Raw genomic sequence first — 11474 nt, forward strand, 5'->3', positions numbered from 1 at the left:
GGATGCAAAGGGCGCCAAAATCTTCACCCCCAAAGCCACCATCCACAAAACATACGGATTGGACACAGGCTTTTATAGCCCAGGCCCACACGCAGGTAAGAGTCGCGAGAACACCTTCGTTATCGCGCACATTACAAACACTTTTTAAGCCACTTCAATTAACTTCAGCATGAGAGCGGTATCTTGAAAAAGCATATCCAGGCGCGCCTTTAACATGGAAAAGGCAGACAAACCCAGGAAAAGAAGGAAGACAAACGAACACCAAAAAAAAAAACCCTGAACCCAGCAGGGGTATTGCACCACTGCTCGCAAACTCCACTGGCAACCTTTGGCACTCTAACTTCCGGGGACTGTGGGGACCATCGTTGTGTTTTAACCCTCAATCAACCCTCACTTCACTTTCACTCATAAAGCCCGTAAAATGATACCCGCCATAAAAGTGAACGGTAAAACGATAAACGGTGCAGATGGTGCGGCGACCGAGTAAGGGAAGAATGCGACCCCCATCCCCATACAACCCGCCCTCAGTGGAAAATCATTTTACCACTACAGCGACGATCATCCTTCAATTTGTGTGCTGCCAAAACCCTTCACACCCGACTCGTTCGGTGCGCTAAACGGTTGCAAACAAAAAGCTCCAACGCAGCACAATCGGGCGGAAAAGTTTACTTTTGATCACTTTCAGAAAGAAATATCAGCAAGAAAGGAAGCACGAGAAACTCCATTCGCACAAACGAAGCTATGACAAAATATAGTATATCACTCGCGGGGTTTCAAACAGATGCGTGTAAGAGTCCCGGGTAAAAGCACAGCAACAAAAGGCTCTAAACATGACAGCTACCCACGTTCACCAAGCAGTGCAGAGCACCACGGGAAAAGGTGTCAAAAGGATTAAACCTGAGTGGAAATTGGAACCCTTTACGTTTTGATAACAGTTTCGTTTATTTATATCGCACAAATCTCCCCGTGCGCTGTTTGGCATGTTTTCCAGTCTCAACAGTTTCTAAATTTATCCTTCCTCGCAACACTTCAAACCGTAGGACGTCACCTCGAAATCATATCACGTCAAGATGCCAGTGCAAAGACGTACAACCGTTCTCCCAGCCCCCTAGAGAGAAAGAAAAGGAAGAGCAGCAGCGAGCCCGAAAAGCTCACCGGTGCCAAATCATTCGCTTCAACACGACGTACGATGAAGAACATAAATCTAGCCCGACCCCAAGTAAGATGATAGCATTGCGAAAGCAACAGCAACAAAAACGGGAAAACCGCCGCGCACACAACACGACAGACGGAGAAAACACTCTAGAATACATGCATAAACAGGCAACGCGCTTCAAAAAAAAGGGGTTCACACAAAGTTTAACGTTTGTTACCCGAGACCCACCCAGCAGTCGTAACATCTTCCTGTACCGCTCGGGATGCCCCGTTTTGGATGAATATTTTCCACACCAATGTGCCCGGTTAATGGCGGATGAAATGGACAAAAAAAAGACGCATAGTTCCGCATTCCGGTTTAGGGGCGAGACTTTGCAAATAGAGAAAGGACAATTTCTTTCATGTCCCCGAGACACCAAACTCTCTCTCGCACACACCCATTCACCCCTGCTCATAACCTCCTCTACCACAAGGGTGGTGGTACTCGAGGAGAACAAAAGTGGGAAAAACCCCCAAAACAGCAAAACGGTTCAAGTGGAAAATTTCTCCATTCCATCCTTTTTTGTTATTGTCTCTCTGCTGCAACAGCGAAGCTTTTCCTCTGCGTCGACAAAGTCAAAACCGAAGTCAGACCAAGCCATTGAATATTTGATCCAATGAATTTTTAATGTTCGAAACGAAATATGAGAGAAATGTTACGACATTCGTTGGTTGGATTCCGGGAAGGGACGGGCAAATAGGGGAAGGAGCTCTAAGAAAGGTCCCGACATTTAACTGCAGCAAATGAAGAGCTCAGCAGTAGGTGTACACAATTGTTTCAAGCGTCGGCTTACGTTGAAATATGCAACACTCTCTCAGAAAACGCAGCCAACTTCGTGTCTGAAAACAAAAGCGTTTCCATTTCTTCCTCTTTGAGCGTACGTTTAAGCGTGTCCAAAAAGGGGTAAGTAAAATAAAGAAAAGGAAAGATAGTTTCACATTTCGGGTTAAAAATAAATGGTTCGACAAGCTGTGACTAACGAAACTAGCAGAAAGCTAATAGATCTCCATCGTACCATTACCGGTAGAAACGAACCATGAACAAAAAAACTGAAGTGAGAGCAAATAGTTTATAAATATCCAATAAGAGAAACGCTCTATTCTATTACAGTTGGACTTTGATGTTTAATTAACAGCCGAAATTGTGTTATTATTCATTTTGCTACTATCCTTTAATGTTCATATCAAACGCCGTATTCAAACCGCGTTGGTGTGGTTGGTCTTTCAATATCATTCCAATATATTTCCTAAAAAACTTTTTGTAATCCACGGTTTGTGGTTTATTAGGTTGAAATTTTGACCACACTACCATGGAACTATGTTATGAAATAGTTTATACGGAACTGAATACCGTTGAGAAGTGAATTTAACAAGACATCCTTGCACTGACGTTTTAAACATAATAAACAATAATATTATGACGAACGAAAGAAACTGCCGGCGTTTTGAATGTCGGAATCCAAACCAGAAATTCGCCCGTTCTCCTTTGCTCTACTACGCTCTACCAAAGAACGTTTGATGTTTACTTTAACCATTCAATATTCCAGAAAGCAAGCACGCCACAAGCTGTTCATATCCAGCTCTATAAGCATTTGTAGTTCATAATCAATTTCGTACCCAAAAGGAACTAAGCAAACGGAGCAAAGTCAATAAACGGGGTCCATTTTCTCCAATCATGCGAACGATGTAATATTAACATACTCAACCTTGCACACAACAGCGCGCGAGAGAGAGAGAGAGAGAGAGAGAGAGAGAGAGAGAGAGAGAGAGAGAGAGAGAGTAGCAGAGAGCATGCGAAACACATCCTTCCCAGTATGAACTTAATGTCTTATTGCAGTAGGATCAACTTTTGCTTCGCCAGCCGCTTGTAGTATTGGATCCAAAAATGCGTCACCTCCGTTTTCCGACCGGACGGATCCCAATACCAAACCCTCTGCCGTCCACAGTCTTTTGAATTTCTACAAAAACGGAGCAAAACAAGAAAAGCGCCCTGCTTATGCTTTCTTCAAATTCACGTCCAGGTGCACTCTGGCGATATTTTTGCGCTCCCATGCGCAGTATACAACCAAATAACGGACACGCGCACACACGTCTTGATCGTTTCTTTCACCTGCACTGAAGGCACGAAGAAAGGTGGCTCACGCATTCTCCCCAACCAGGAAAGGGTCACCGATACAACGGCGTCACTACAAACATGCTTATCGCCGCACCGTTTCAAGCGGTTGGCAGCGGATCAGAATAATGTTTTTTGAACGACGTCCAAAAACTTTTCAACGCTACCGTACGTCGTGTGTGTGTGTGTGTGTGTATGTGTCACAAAACCGGGCGTGTTCTGCTGCCGAGTCTCGCCGCTGTTCGCACTTATGGGCCTGACGAGACTCGCCGGTCGTCGTTTCACAGCCCGGCCAAGGGAAAGAAGCAAAAAAACACACACACACTCCACTCTCAACTCTTGTGGGATCGCGTATCAATTATTTCCCAGTTTGTACCGGGTACGTGACCTTCCCATGCTGCTGCTGCTGCTGCTAAAACACACGTAGAAGGAAAAACAGACCCACACTCCCTCGGTAAGCTCGCACTGACGCACGGAAAATGGCCGTCCGAAACGAAAAAGGAAGGAAGGAAAAAAATGTTGTGTGCCTCGCAGGGCACATATGTTTTACTTTGTTTCAGCCCCTTAGCCTCCGTCACGCGCGTCCGTCGCAGCGCTCCGTTGGATCCCATTTTTAGATCAGTTCGCTTTTTCCGGTAAAGTACTTTTTGGCAAAAATGGCCTCAGCCTGCTCGGGGCAGATTGCACTGAGTACTTCGCACTAACGCAGTACAGCGGCAACACACACACTCATACACACACGCCGAGGAGTGGAAGCGAAACTTTTCCCGCAAAAAGGAAAAAGCCGACACTAATGCATTCGACTTATCAGCTTCCAGCATATCCCGGTATAGGTGTCAAAGGGAGAGGTGGGAAGGAAGGTGAAGCAAAACGAGACATAAAATAATACAGTTCGATCACGAATCACGAAGCGCCGTCGGCTGTTCGCAATCGATACGGTGAGCGCTCGCCAGTACAACAAAAAAAGCGACACAAATTCGATTTGTCAGCGTCAAGTACGATATTGCACCGCATCAAACACACTCACGGCTGCCTGGCCGGCCATGGTTCGACTGCTGGTCGGTGAAGCAATAAATATAGCCATATGTAACTCACCCATCACACCTTACCGACCAGGCATACACACACAGTGGCGGCAACCATCGCTATAAATCTTCGTCAGAGTTTTAGTTTGTGCCAGCAGCCACAAACACGGCCTGTAATTCCAAATCTCCACCCAATTCCGTTCCTTCTTCTCACACCTACCTTCCGTGTACAGTTTATGTCCTTTGTCTCTTAAAAAAGCTGTTTCGTTCTGGTTTCTTAACTTCATTTCTGCGCCCGAACGATTCGATAGTAAATCAATTCACTTCAGCTCGCAGCATGACACTTCTTTTTTCGTCCCCAAAAGCTTCGAGCCAGTGTCTTTATGCTCCCCGGTTTTTCCCCCCATCCTGATTGATCGTGTTCCATCTGATCGGAGGGAAACGTTTGTCAACACAGTGAACACACACGCACACGTACGTAGCCACATATACACCGCACTCGCGCGCTGGTGGTGTGCCGCAAACAGCTGCGGTTGCAAAACAAGTCACGTCTGCTGCTGCAACATGCAGCTCTATTAAGAAGCCGTGCCCGATTTCCGATTTTGCAAACATGACAGCACGCAATCAAATCGACCGAACGCCGTCGTAGAGATTAGTGATGGGAGCTCGAAATCGGACCCAATTCCGATTCCGTGGTTCAGAATCATCTTTGGAGTAGATTCCGGTGTCGACTCAGAATCCGGAATCGGCAGCAGAATCAAAATCGGCTCCGAAATCAGAATCAGTTCCAGGATTAAAATCGACTTGGGAATCGCAATTTTCGCCGGAAACGGAATCAAAATTGACTCCAGAATTGGAATTAGCTTCCGAATGAGAATCAGTTCTTTGAAATTGAAATAAGAAATTTCAGGAGCAAAATCTATATGAGATTGGATCGCTTACAAGAAAATTTGGATTCACTGGTGCTATCGATACGTAGAACCATTGGACCCAAACGCCTATTCTTATTGAGATGCTGAGACTGACTTCGATTCCGAAACCGATTCTGATTCCAAAGCCAATTCCAGAGCCGATTACAATTCCGGATCCGATTCCGGAATCGATTCAGGGAACTGATTCCACAATTACTATCCGGAATCGATTCCAGAACTTCACCGAACTTCTTTTTTCCCATCACTAGTAGAGATAGAAGGTAACGAAACGGAAGAAAAACACTTCGATCCGGAATAGTCGAATCGCGCTTACCCAACACGCGCACTAAACCAGAGCCTTTCACACAAACAAAAAACCCAAAATCAGCCATTCACGGACATCAACTGCTCTTCCAACACGCGGGGTGGTGGTACTTGTGGTACCGGCGACCACAGCGAGCAAACTTTGGCATACATTTTAATGCTCGTTAGTCACGTACCCGGGTCGGCCCGGGAAACGGAAAACCCCCGGAATGGAAATGCAGCACAACCGCAAACACACTCTCAGGCACGGCATTTGGGAAGGCTGCCGCTGCCGGAAACACAAGCATAAGAAGCTGCGTACAGCCAAACTTTTCCATAAATCCCACATTCAGCCATTGATCATGTCGCGATGGTAACCGCACGACAATCCGTTTGCATCCGATGCGCGACACAACCCTTGGTCTGCACACACACACACGCACACGCAAGGACGCACGTGTTAAAACGGAAAGTTCACGAAGATCGAAAAAAGTGCTGTTGAGAATTGCGGTATTGTGTCAGGGCGGGGTGCGGGGGTCCCATCATCGTTTATCTTTATTTGTCCTACACCACGCTACATCTTGGTAGTAGTTTCCTACGGTACCTTTGCTCTCCGAAGCTACCGCTACCTTCTTTTCTACGAAGCGAAAGCTTTCTTCCGAAGGCGGAGATAAACAAAGCGAAAACTCAACCCGCCCACGCCTCCGATTACGTAACTCGGAACAAGCAAGCATCAGTCGCTTGTTAAGGGAGATAAGCACGGCCGTGATCGCAACGGGGCTTTGATTATTTGTACTCCTGCCTGTCTGCCTGCCTGCCCGCTTGTCATTCAAAAGCATTTTCCGCGAACGCTACCTTCTTCGAATGTTGTTTGCAATGGCCCTTACGGTAGCGCCAAAGAGCGCGGCGCAGCTTGTTGAAATGTTTGCTTCGCAAAATCGATTACACCAGTTTTACTGCAGTGACAATATCTCGCCCACAGTTTTGACTGTCCCTCCGGTGGGACAAAGAAAAAATTCACGCGCGCGCCCCAAAACACAAAAACGCCACGCGAACGTGTTCAAAACTGCCAGAAATTGAAATTAAAAAGTCGTCCATCCGTTATGCTCTTACCGCCCGTCCCTCCGGTTGGCAAGAAACAAAAGCAAAGGGAAAGTAGACGACAGCCAACCGGCTAGAATTGGGCACGCTTTGGGGGCTACAAATTGAAAGATGATAAGTAGCGCCGACGAAAGCGAAACGACAGTAACCGTGTTCCGGATGCACGCAATTAATATTTATGAGCTTCGGAAAAAGTTTGACGCTAAATGAAGTTGTTTTTTTTTTGTCGCCCATCCACTGAGAGAAACAAAATACCGAACCCCAAAGCGTAACATGGCCTAACGCATTTTAGCATTTTGCTAGCTCGAGCGAGTTTTCCCTTTTCTCTTGAATTCAGCGAAAGCTCAATCGCTTTGTAATGGAGCACCAGGCGCCTCCATGGAAAAGGAGCTTCAAGCAGCTTCTCAGTGCTGCTTACCCCGCTGCCTCGATACGCTCGCTTCAGCATGTGTGTGTGTGTAGCATGTTTGTAAAATGGAAAAAATGTAACAAAAGACTACAAATACTATATACCTTTCCGATTGAATAATAAATAAAAAAGGGGAAAAATCCACCATTCACTTTTAGCAAGCTATTCACTTTCCTTGAGCTTTATAGCATTAGGAGCTGTGATTTATTTCTTGCATTCTTCACAAGCATTACCTATCATTATATTCCCCACGCACCTAATCGACCAAAAAAAAATACAACATAAAATGGACCATTTAGCGAAGAGCATAGCGATTATTGATACCGAGGCGCGCTCTATCACCTAATGTACCGACCACCCAACCGAACCCGCAACATGAACAATCCCATTCGCAGCGCTTCTTTCCTCGCCCCGCCGCCGCCGTGTAGCGTAAAGAGTTCACATGAGTGGCACACATGCACGCACCACGCAATTAATCCACCCTAGCACGGCCGAGGCGAAGATCCAGTGCGCTGCGTGCTACTGTCGAAAGCAATTATTACCGAGCACAACACATCCAGCCCGCCATACCACTATCCCACCATAACACTGCCGCGCACGGTAAACGGTCCGTTTGTTCGCCGGGGGCGGGGGGGAGCAAGAGTGTGCAAAATATGAACCACCCCACAATGCATGCGACCATTAATCATGCTTTTCACACTTAATCTCCGGTTGCTACCCCCAAAAAAACGGAAAGGTCCACCCGGGCGCCATTGCGCGGTCGACCTCTTTCACATTCGCCTTTCGATAGCAAATTCCACTCCTCGAACCGGAAAAATACTAATGCTCTTTCTCTCTCTCTCTTGAAGGTGCCGCATACGCTGGGTGTGTGCTTCATTTATTTATTTACTTCTTTCCATGAGCAGCATGGGAGAAAAGGTAAAGCGAACGGGTATGCCGATCTGTGCCAGCGAAAAACCAACCAACCACGCACGCACACACCTCTTCCTACAGCCTTTCCACAGTTAGGGGGCAATATTGAACGGAATGAACCCATAGTTTAGTTTCGTTTCCGCTTCGTCGTCGTTCAGCCCGGGTTTCATTTTCCCACGTTATTACATTATGCTTGCGCGTACACTTCCCAGCATCTTAGCATGCCGCACCGAAATGGGACGGAAGCACATCTTAACAATACTTTCGAGCGATGGTGATGGTAAGATACCGGCCCCCCCGGTACACCCGCTACAGCAGTAGCGCCGTAATTGGAATCTTATTTCGTTCGCTCCGTAATCCTTCACACAAGGATATCATTATCGTGCGCCAGTGAGAGGGCCGACGAAATCATTCAACCATAATTTCAAGTGTCATTGGGCGTCTCTACCATTTTCCGAGCATTGCGAGCGACAGACACAGCCCGCAGAGGGAGGTTGGCGGCGACCCACCCGACCGGCACATTTAAAAGGCGTACACCCTCGACCCGCAGCACGCTAGGTGAGCATAAACTGTAGCAGCGCACAGCGGAATGATAACCAATTTCCATACCCCGGCTCCCGGTTCATCGGATCATTCTTTCGCCACCGTCGTCCTCGCTCTACAATGGGCGTGATCTTAAGATCGACCGATGCGAGATCTTATCGCCCGGTTGGTCGTTGGAATGATGCTAGTCGTCCGGTAAAAACGGCACACCGAAGCAGCGGCACAGTCGTGGGTTGTGGGCGAGTAGGTAGTCATCCGCCCCGGCCAGCTCCGATAAGTGCCAAAGAAAATAGACACTGTAACCGAAGCATTTCAGCTGGTTTGGGCCACACAGCTTGGAGCTCTTGTGTGTCTTCACCTTAAGCGAAACAGAGTACGGGTAGGATATCTCCACCTATAAGTATAAGTATAATAGCCCACTGACGTCATGAACATCTCTCTCTCTCTCACGCAGATGGAAAAGTTTAACATCAAACCATCCTCGGAACGGATTGCTACTTTCTCGATGTGTGATGACAGGACGGACTTGACTACACTGTGCCTTCCTGTGCCACACCAACACAACACACAGTCGAAAGACACCGAAGGACGCTACCTTTACTGACAACAAAAATCCCAGCTTTCTCCATCACACGCATACACAAACACTGGCAACTGCGTCCATGTAACGCGTTGAAAGGATGGACCAATCTTCACACCCATACACTCGCAACCCATCCCAACTAGGGACAAACACTCACTCTGGCCTAGAGCTGGGTGTCACGGTTTGGTGGTTGGTTGAGCTACTACCGAAACCTGCTGCTGCCGACCATGCGCAGCAAACTGAGTGCCCGTAGCACTCACACCCAAACAACGTGTGGATCTGGCACCCTGGCCCGATGGGGGCTGGCTGTCTCAAATGGCTTGCCCTGGTTGCCCAGCCCGCCGCTCCACCCGCTTCCCAACCCGTATCAACAATCCAGGTTAAGGGATCTCGTTACGCAAATCGGATGCTGCATATCCTTCCGTTGCTATTTTCCGCCTGCCCACGGGTAACCGGGTTGCACTCACCTAGCCACCTAGGGAAAGGGGGTTGTAAACTTTAGCAATTACCCCGACCGTCAACGGGGTAAAGAGCTTGCAGCGGGAATGCGTAAACTTGATGCCACGGTGCGAAGCGTTGTTGCTTTTAATTTTTGCAACGCGCGAACACCGACATGCACCCAAGGATGCTCTCTTCAAGGGAGGCTAGGGCATAGCGCGGACGTTCTATCAATTTGATTAGGAATTGATTTGGGTTTCTATTACTATCAAAAGTATTGCACGAATAATTTTCTCTTTGAACACGTTTCTGAAATATTCCGTTGTTGGGGTTTTTGTTGACTCTTTCTTACCGCAAATGAACCTTATCTGAATTGGACGCTGTAGCACCCTGTTTGAATAAATCTTATAGGATTTCCCAATAAGCCTGTCCAAATTTGAACTCTTTCTTACAGCAAATGAACCTTATCTGAATTGGACGCTGTAGCACCCTGTTTGAATAAATCTTATAGGATTTCCCAATAAGACTGTCCAAATTTGAATCCAATTCCCATCAAATGACGTTCGTTTCCCTCGAGAAAGAGTCAAGAACGTCTCCCATAACTATGAAAACACCTGGAAAGCCCCCTGTAATTTTATTCTTTTCCAAAGCGGATGAAATCTGTCCTTTCGACAAAATTACAAAACTATCCTTTGCATTTGGTTTTTACTCCGTAAAACCATCGCTTTGTATGTAGTTCCACCAAAAACAGAAGCAAAGAACAGAAGAAAGAATTTAACATAAAAAAAAAACTTTCAGAGTACAACTGACGATTGCATGCAGAAGTTCGTTCGCCAATTTTCTCCTCGTACCATGTCGTCTCAAATTATGCTGCCCACAAATAGGCCGTTTTGTTCGCGTATTCAGCTCCTAGCAACTTTTCCCAGGCTGCTGACATGACGACGAGTGCATTGTGGTTACCGACGTCGTCCTCCCAAGTGCATTCATTAGAACTTCCGGCAAACTTTGTGTGCGTTGTGTGGATGTGTGCGCATGACCTATCTATCAAGCAAACCCCGTACCCGTACGTTTGTTGGCGCAGTATTTGTTTGTAAAATTCTCTGCGGAGGAGTAAAAGTTTCGAGCACACAAAGTGCGGGAATACGGCGGAATTTTGGGAACGTTCATTGCTTCTTCCGAGCAAAAATCCCTTCGCATTCGATTGCACAGGCATGCAGGCAACGGAAGCCTTTCACAAGGAGTGCTATTCTACCATGCTACGGATTGATAGATGACTTTAATTAAGTTTTATGACATAACGGCTTACCTTCCAATCGCCTCGCACAGCTCGTACACGTCGTCGAACAGAATCTCGTCGTCGGCCATACTGTCAAACGGTTCGCTGCCTCGCGCACACTTGTGATTGATTATGTTCACTCCACCAGGGCCGATAGTAACCTGGCGCTGTGTTTTTTTTTCCTCTCCCACCCAAAAACTACACCTCACACACACCCACACACAATCACTTTCTACAGCCCACAACAACACGCGCACAAGGGCGAGCTGCACAATTTGCTTTATCTGTTACGATTATTTGTGTACACAATTGTATGTTTGTTGCACCGTAACACCGTAACGAACGGGTTGTGACATTCACCTTCGCACATTCACCGCGGACCGAACCGATTCTGGCCTCAACACACCACCGACCGACCGACCGACCGATCGACAGAATCGTTCAGTTTATTGCACTTTGCGCCACTGCACTGCGCTGCACCGCTTTGCCGTTGCAACCGACGCTCTCAGGACGCACTGTAAACTAGGGGGAGGAGGGGAAAGTGGGGGGAGGGTGAAAAATAATGCATAAATAAACAAAGCACCGCGAAGACACGAGCGTGTGCAGATGAGGGTGTCGAATTTGGATCTCTCTGGTGGAAAATGGTTTCGGCAAAATCAACTGCCC

The 11474-nt window shown here is 47.2% G+C and overlaps 1 protein-coding gene across 28 annotated transcripts in view; it reads right to left on the minus strand.

Annotated features, from left to right (window-relative positions):
* LOC4577273 (peripheral plasma membrane protein CASK) overlaps positions 1 to 11474 on the minus strand; it is a 197169-nt gene that overhangs the window by 180843 nt on the left and 4852 nt on the right. For all 28 annotated transcript variants that reach the window (XM_061643792.1, XM_061643793.1, XM_061643799.1 and 25 more), the window contains exon 2: positions 10839 to 11330. In XM_061643792.1, coding sequence (XP_061499776.1) covers positions 10839 to 10897 — 59 coding nt within the window. In that variant the 5' untranslated portion in view covers positions 10898 to 11330. The remainder of the gene's footprint in view (positions 1 to 10838; positions 11331 to 11474) is intronic.

This window comes from Anopheles gambiae, chromosome 2 (genome assembly GCF_943734735.2).
Source record: "Anopheles gambiae chromosome 2, idAnoGambNW_F1_1, whole genome shotgun sequence".
Taxonomy (NCBI): Eukaryota; Metazoa; Arthropoda; class Insecta; order Diptera; family Culicidae; genus Anopheles; species Anopheles gambiae.